Source organism: Juglans microcarpa x Juglans regia, chromosome 3S (genome assembly GCF_004785595.1).
Source record: "Juglans microcarpa x Juglans regia isolate MS1-56 chromosome 3S, Jm3101_v1.0, whole genome shotgun sequence".
NCBI classification, from domain to species: Eukaryota; Viridiplantae; Streptophyta; class Magnoliopsida; order Fagales; family Juglandaceae; genus Juglans; species Juglans microcarpa x Juglans regia.
The window spans coordinates 3,481,209-3,490,204 of record NC_054599.1 but is presented as its reverse complement, the minus strand read 5'-3'; the positions used below and the strand labels follow the sequence as shown (position 1 = coordinate 3,490,204).

The 8,996-nt window shown below is 31.8% G+C and overlaps 2 protein-coding genes across 2 annotated transcripts; both read left to right on the top strand.

Moving 5' to 3' along the window:
- The first annotated feature begins 715 nt into the window (after positions 1-715).
- LOC121257864 lies at positions 716-2,827 on the top strand. Its single transcript, XM_041159114.1, has 3 exons — positions 716-829; positions 1,874-1,998; positions 2,497-2,827. The coding sequence occupies exons 1-3, from the start codon at positions 716-718 to the stop codon at positions 2,825-2,827; spliced, it is 570 nt and encodes a 189-aa protein (XP_041015048.1).
- A 4,579-nt stretch (positions 2,828-7,406) lies between these two features.
- On the top strand, positions 7,407-8,455 carry LOC121257863. Its single transcript, XM_041159113.1, has 2 exons — positions 7,407-7,426; positions 8,101-8,455. The coding sequence occupies exons 1-2, from the start codon at positions 7,407-7,409 to the stop codon at positions 8,453-8,455; spliced, it is 375 nt and encodes a 124-aa protein (XP_041015047.1).
- Positions 8,456-8,996: the final 541 nt, after the last annotated feature.

Below are 8,996 nucleotides of genomic sequence, written 5' to 3'. Positions count from 1 at the left end.
TTATAGGCCTTTCATAATCTATATATTTATAAGCCAGACATGAGTTGTATCCTCGCTCGTATACACATATTATAAATGCAAAGTATATAATAAAATATTATAGACTTTATATGATCATGCATGCAACAATATATATTATGCTTAATTATCAACAAATTAAGGTCAACATGACAAAGAAGGTATTGACAATGAAGAAAACGACAAATTAATTCCACCATTAATGTACGTAGGAAAAAACTTAATCAAAACTGGTTTTTTTTTTTTTTTTTAATTCGGAATATTTGACTTTTGTTGCAGAAAAATAAGATAAAAGAAATTGTTGAAAAGTTTGTAAGAAAACGAGCTGTCATGATAATATAATTGATAAAACTTAAAAAGAACATGGTCTCATGACAACTATCTTCTCCGAATTTTCAGGCTAAATGCTTAAATAGAATTTAAGTATTAATTGTTGATAGAAGTGATAAACCTTTATAATAAATAATTAATAGAACGTGCTTTCACGACAATTGATCATGAAATAATTTCCTCCTCGCTGATCGGTCTCACCATTGTATATAAGTCGACAGACTTCTTCGATCATTTTGGACCTCATAATTAATCCACAGCTCAGCTCAGCTCAAACTGCTCTAGTTTTGACCAACCTTACTGCTAGACCTCTCTTCAATTAACAAAGAATCCCAAGTATTTCCAATTTCAAAAGATCAGATCAGAGATGACGGAGACAAAGGCTGTGCTAAAATGCAGTACTATCGTCACTTTGGTGGCCGGATTCTTGGGGATAGTATCGTTTGCTGCTGGTTTTGCTGCAGAGGTTACTAGAGTTAAGGTACGTAAACACAAAATACCACAAGTTATTTATATATACCTAGCTTCATTAACACTACCTACCCACGCGGATATCCCCGAGCTAGCTAGCTACCTAACTTGTTACATAAGTCTCGTGATTCTAGAAATAGCGAACCCGCTATAATATGTATAAGAAATATGATTAGGGATATGCTTAGGACCCTCTCAATGATGGTGACCAGATAATTGCTAGCTAGCCTTAGTACACGTGAACAATTAGAAGATTAGTTCAAACCAAAGATAACGGGGCCATGCAGCACCAGGCATGTTGTGTCTGCAACAATCACTTGACGAACTAAAGATGTTAGAAAGTGGGCTGACAACGTAAGTACTTCAGCTAATTCTAAGACACATACTGATGGTAACAACCACTTAAAGAGAGATAAAAGAGATGCAGAAGTCTTAGGAAATCATTGGAACAGTCATATATATGCAAGTAGTTTTTGGAAATTTAAGTTCTAAATTAGCTGATGATTTCCTAGATAGCTAGCTAGTTTGTATCCTTGATATTCCAACATTCCTTATTTTATTTTTGCTTTCGTGAGTAGAAATAAACAGGCCAATTATTGTGGAATCAGAACAGTTCTAAAAAAAGGTTAAAAGTCAATTATATATATATAAAGCTAATATTAATCATGCATACTACTTCCGTATCAGTAATATATTCGATATTTTATATGGAGAAAAATTTTAGTCATAAACAAATTTCATAAATTAAATTTACAATTAAATTGATGATGTAGTTCGATGTGGTATGTTAGATTGTAAAACTCCTTTTATTATAAAGTAAATCTAACACATACAAACAATGACAGTTTGAGACCAGAATTACTTTAATGTGATCTCTTTGTAGCTGAATTAATACTTTTCTTTTATATGATATGACATGCAAATATTGCCAAAGTTGTCTTTCTCTTAGAACTCGACGCATCGCAAACTCCATTCCAACACATGCATCATGCATGCATATATAATTCATCATATAGTTGGATCTTAATTACTAGCTAACAGATTATTTTCACAGGCTTCTCAGGTTCGAATTACTCGTTTTTCTGGGTGTGTATACCCTTCGAGTCCAGCTATGGCTCTTGGTTTGGTTGCAGCAGTGGCTCTTTTGATAGCTCAAATAATTATAAATTTTTCAACCGGGTGTGGCTGTTGCAAAAAAAGCCCTCATCCTTCTAACGCTACGTCCACAAAACATGTAGTTTTCTGTGTTTTTTCCTGGTAAGTTTTCATACATGACATGAGGTTCCGGATAAAACTCTTTGGCTGCAGTTTGATTATCGATTGGCCTGTTACTAAATATTTACGCATAAAAGCCGGCCAGGTAATTTTTATAAACACTGTTGCAAATAAGTGCCTGGACGTTGCATGTTTTTTCAATCACACGATCTCCATTAATTCCCTTATTTATCTGTAGCATGACGAGTTATTTACGGCTTCTTCACTCTTTTAGTAATTTGCTTTTATTGTTTAGACCTGGGAAGATGGATCGCTCAAGATCTTGTCCGAATGTGAAGGCTTTATCATTATTAGAGATTATAAATAAATAAAAATTTATTATTATTTACGTGACTTTTCGATAAATATTATAGAGTTTTTCATGAATTGATCCTTGAGTTTCAAATTCGATCGAGCACGCAGGATCACATTTGTGGCTGGGTTTATTTTGTTGCTGGCTGGTGCTGCACTTAATAATGAACATGATGGAGAAAGCTCGTACTACTCTGGCTATTACTCTTGCTATGTAGTGAAACCTGGAATCTTTGCAGGAGGTGCCATTTTGTCCATTGTGACTGTGATTCTTGGCATTAACTATTATCTCACCCTAATTTCGGCAAACAACAGTAACATGATGAACAATCCGTCCGGAAATCCTTCTGCTACTTATCAAGAAGGCCAAGGAGAGACAGCAATAGCAATGGGACAACCTCAGTTCCCACCAAAGAGTACTCAAGAACCTGTTGGCCCATGATCATGAGTAGTTTCATGCATGTCCAAACACCATGCACCACCTTGTTAATTAATTCATGTGTTCCTTTCATCAAATAAGGATTTCGATGATCTTTGGCTCAATGGGAAAATGGGGGGTTTCTTCAGTCACATCATTTTGCTGTTAATTTGTCAGTAATATCGGTAAAATCTGTTAAATTTTCTTTCAGTAAAGATGGTTTGATCTTAAGTTGTATTTTTTATAAAGAACTAGAAGCAGTCTATATATATATGCCTTTTGGTCCATGATTGTTACAACTAGTTGCAGAAACGGGCGATGTGTGAGAATATATAGTACTTAATTAATTATTAAATAAAAGTATATATAATCAAAGATAAAAATATGTATATAATGAAATTAATTAAAAATGTATATGATGAAGTTGACATTTTACTTTGAAGTTTATGCAATAAATAAATCTTTTAAAAGACTCAACTTTTTGATCTTCAACATTTAGTTACGTATCTTGATTTTCTCCGGCCTCTGTATTCTTTTTACTTTTGTACATTATTATTTGAAAACCTCACCAACTTCATTTGAGTGGAAACAATAATCATTAGTTTATAGTTCTTTTTTTAACTTATAGTGACAAACTTTTAAAGCATGCATTAAGACAATCAAAAGACATGATGAATATTAAAATATATAGTCACCAACCAATGAAATGCCCAACCAAAAATTGACCAACAAAACAACTATAAAATGAATTATATTCATTTTCTTGCTTTTCGAAAAATGTTATTCTAAGCTCTCTACACTACTATACATTTTTTAAATTAAATTATGTCACATAAATGATGTGGGGTATATGCTTTACAATAGAGATATTCTCCATTATATTTTCTAGCGTGCAGTGCAGTAAATTATAAAGATTGCAGTATAGACTTTGACACTAGTCTATTTTCTCCCTTATTCGATCTAGATTGACTCTTATCTATAGTAAGTACTCGATCTCTTTAGTCTTCTCCAACCGGCCTTTGTCTTCAAACTTATAAATAAAATGAGAAATGCTTCATTGACAAAATAATTTTATAAAAATAAACTCGCAAACTGATCACCTGACTTAATATAGTACGTTAGATTGTAAACGCTGCTTTTACTATTTGTTTAATTAATAGCTTTAAGACTTAAAACAAGTGGAAGTACTGTACGTGGAAGGTGGCCGGTTGTCATCAATAAAGGTAATGAAGATCTGAATAATTTTTTAACATCTCATATATAGATAGTATCACACAATTGTTGCATCACGTCCTCATCTTTGAGGTCTAAACATTAGTTTTTCTTCAAAACAATACATTAAGAATATCTTATATGTAGAAGACAAAAATCAGTGATCACACACATGAAATAATGGAAACAGTTAGTACTATCCTTCAACTACTAGCAAATGGTCATAATCTTTTTTTTTTTTTTTTATGGTGGGAAACATATTAATATAATATACACTACTAAATCTATGTATTAATATAATTTAATACAAAATAGGTATCATCAATGTAGAAAACGAGAAAAGCCAACAGCATAGTAACTAACAACATGATGTAGTAACATAGGCCGTCTCAAAAGTATTGTACTTCATGTAGCTCAACATTGTAATTAACCAACAACATGAACAGCTTGGTAACAAAAACAATGGCAGTACCAAACAACAAATGTCAACAACATGGGAACTAACAACATACTTCCACTAATTAACAAAGTACCGATAAAAGCCAAAAATAAAAAATATATACATATATCATTTGAAGATCAGTTGAACGTACGTAGTAGATAAAACAAGATTTATAGACTACCACATCTTTTTTGGTTTTTCGATTTATATTTTTTATGACAAGGAGCTTTGGAGACCGTGCAAACGTAACATGTGTCTACTTTTCATCCAGTTAAGTCTCGGACGTGTGCAATTTTATACAAATTAGTTAAATCATCAGTTTTTCACCGATGTGACGAGATCTCTCGTTATAAAAAAAAAAAAAAATTAGTTATTTGTGATTAATTATTTCTTATAAAAATAATTATTTTTTATTAAAATAAATATATTTTTATTATAAATAATTATTTTTATTGCAAATAATCTGTCGTGTACAAATACTTATTTTTTTTATAACTAATGTCTACAAATTATTTACACCCAAAGTTTAAACCATAGAGGAGCATATTTCAAAGATAAAGGGCATCCTTACGGCCACTTGAGCCAACCGTCGGCTCTTAGAGAAAGTTTGGATAGTAAATTAAGACGAAAGTTAAAAATTAAATAAAATATTATTAAAATATTATTTTTTAATATTATTAATATTTTAGAATTTAAAAAAATTGAATTATTTATTATATTTTATGTAAAAATTTAATAAAATTATAATAATTAGATGAGATGAGATCATGAGATGAGTTTAAAATCTCTCAATCCAAATTAACAACCCCGTTGTTGTTTTTTTTTTTTTTTTAAATGTTATCCATTGTTACAATATATCATATATACTAGTACATTTTTGTGTAGATAGTCAATAAATATTTCCTGCGTCCCTATTATAAGTCAAATATTGCTTTATAGTTTAGAAAGCATACTTTTAGAAATATTAATTGAAAATCAAATGATATAATCCATTAACAAGAACATCTATATATTCCATTTTTATACCTCTTTGTTAGAAGGTGAAAATCTAATCAAACATGATTTTTGGATTAAAATTATAAATATAATAAAACCCATTATTGTAAGCTTAATGATTTTTGCCTATGCATTTTGACTTTCTGAATGCAGATGCAGACAAATTAATGATATATTGAAATGGCAGCTTAAAATAATAATTTGATCTATAAATTATATATATAATTAGTCGAGTGGTAGAATCGAAATGAATATAATGTATAATACATGATCTAATTAGCTGAAAATATATATTAAGAAAGGATCAGCGGGGTACTGCATCTGCATGTCATACAGCTCGATAAAAAATAATAATAATAATTAAAAAATTTTAAAATTAAATTAAATTTAAAAAAAAAATTTAAAAAAACCTTTCGAATACGTACAATGATGCTTACGAAAAGTGATGTTAATTAAGGTAACATGGCTTTCACGACATTGTACGTACGTTCTCCCAATTTTCAGGGCTGAGGAAACAAGAAGATCAAAGAATTGCTGACACATTTGATAAAAGTAGTACGTTAAAATCAATAAAACATTGTAAGTCCTTATCCCTCGATCGATCGTCGGCGCCCTCATATATATATATATATATATATATATATGCATGCCCTCATGATTAATGTAGACTTCATAACTTCACAAATCAATTCAACGTCAGTACCTGAGTACCATTAACAACTTTACACTAATTTTTAGAATTTCGATCGATCGAGAGAGAGATTATGGAGAAAAAGTCTGTTCTGATATGCATTATTATCGTGGGATTCCTGGGGCTACTTTCAGCCACTGCTGGTCTTGCTGCAGAGTTCAAAAAAGTTAAGGTACTAAAGAAACATTATATTATACTTTTATATATATTAACAATTTTGGGAGCATGAAATTCTGCATACGTTTTGGAAGCTCAACGAAAGATCTATCTCGTTTCATGGATAAGGATGATCGTATCCATTTTCATTTGGAACCTGTGATACCATTCCTCTAGTGAAAGATAGAGTATTTTGTTCATTATGTTTTGAATAAAGATTAAAATAACAAGTGAAATGATCAAAATATATCCATCGTGTTTCTCTCTAAATGGATGATATTATGCATATATTTCAATGGAAATAATGGCTCCAATATTGATCTACAACAAACATTTGTAAGTAATTAGACTATATAGTCTAACCGTAAAATCACCGCTTCTTTCAAAAGATTGAACTGATTAAAAGATATAGATTTTATTATTTATATTTGTAACACTAACCACGTACATGTCTTGATCGATCTCTTAAAAATCTATGATGCGCGCATGGTTAATTCCATTGAAACACATGCATGCATGCATAATTATATATGCTTGGATCTTATTTTATATATATATATATATATATATATATATGTTTATAATTTTCGCAGGCCGGTTCTCGTGAGATTGACTATTTACAATATTATGATGAATGTTCGTACCCTTCGAATCCAGCTAAGGATCTTGGTTCAGCTGCAGCAGCGCTTCTTATGATAGTTCGAATTATTATAACGTTAGCAACTGGATGTAGCTGTGGCAACGGAAGAAGTACAACTGATCATCCTAATTCCAAGTCTACCGCATCCACAAATATACCACGTCTTCTCTCTTTTCTATCCTGGTACGTTTCCTACTTATTAATCGCCCATAAATAAATATATATATATATATACACACATATAGCTCAAAACTCTTTTCAATAACTCTAAAGATCGAATAATTAGTACAGAAATTCTCACATACCAAATTAACATACTAAAACCTTTGGGAGAAAAAGAGATCAAGTCGAAGAAGGCGCCTGTGTTATATATATATATATATATATATATATATATATATATATATATATATGCTTCTCTGGGCGCCTCCAAGAATCTTATTATCTTATTTTGGGCATCATAGTAATGCCGATGATAATGCTCTGGTAGTCAGGAAAAGTATATATATCCAACCTGCACTCCTTTTCTCTTTGTGGCATAAATAATTATTTTGACCGGCCTGCATGCACTTATCTACAAAGAAGTTTCATGGTTGTACGTGCTTCTTTAACATCATCACCATTTTATTTTTCCCTGCACTGTTGTCATGTTCTCTTTTACTCCAAAAAAAATTGTTTATAAACCTATTATTGACAAATTACTTAACATAATACTGATCTAGCAGCCTCCCGCATCGACTGGCATAAAAAAAAATAAGTAATGTTAAATATAGTTATGGATTTTATAAGTATTACACATTCCTTTTTAAAAAGAGTGAGATTTACTATTAAAAAATAAATTTTTTATGTGAAACTCATATAATTTACTCACTTTTCTAAAAAAGAGTGCACGGCGTTACACACTAATCTATGACTGCAAGTACTATCATAATTTTTTTTTAAATAATTACTGTAATGATCATGATCACAAGTACTAGTAATTTGTTAGCGCGCGCGGTACACGCGATCGAATTTGTAAGTAGCAGAACTTGTTTAAATTATTTGGGTACGAGGGGACCCTTACCTTTAGAGTAATTTGTGGTTTATTAGCTTAATTTTTCCCATTACATCATGATATTGATCATTTAGAAATGGGTTTTGTATATTTCAAACTGGAGCAGGATCACGGCTATCGTAGCATGTATTTTGTTGTTCTCTGCTGCTTCACATAGCGATGAACGCGAACCAGCTGAAACCAGGTACGATGGAAACTCCTATGAAGGCTTCAGTACTACTATAAAACATTATTGCCCTGTAGTGAAACCAGGAATCTTTGCTAGTGGAGCCGTTCTGTCCCTCGTGAGTTCGATTCTTGGCATTGCCTGTATCGCCTTAACTTCCAGATCAAGCCGAGCTGATACCCCGACGTTGGACAATCCTTCTGATGATCCTAAGCAAGGAGGGCAGGGAGAGATTATTGCTATAGGAGAACCTCAGTTTACACCTAAGAATAATAATGCTCAACAACCTGTTTAGGAATGAAGAAATATTAGTTTGTGAATTTCGTTCATGATTCCTATGATGATGAAATAAGGATGTTGGTCTTCTTGGCTCGCTGGGAAAAAGGGGTCTATCTTCAATCTGGCATCGGCAAAATTACTAGACTTGTCTTTTAATGAGTGTGGTTTCTTAAGTTGTATGTGTTTAAATAAGGGAGGCGCTAGGAACCGGATGAGTGAGAATTCTTGTTTTACACCCACTAATAGACGCATGACACAGAGATTCTAGCAAAATGAGTAATAGAATTGTATGTAGGCTATTCCTTACAAAATCATCTTCTTCCCAGATCCCTTTTCTGCCCTCTCTCTCTCCTACCCGCCACTCTCTCTCTCTCTCCCCTTCGAAGGTGGGTATCTCAACATTCCCCCTCTCTCTCAAGCCCAAAAGAAAATCAAATAATCCCTGTCAAGTTTCAGTCCTCTGTTAAGCACAAAAATTGAAGAAACATTTTTTTGGAAAAACATAAAAATGTTTCTGTGCATTAATATATTAATGTAATAATTGAAGAAACATTTTT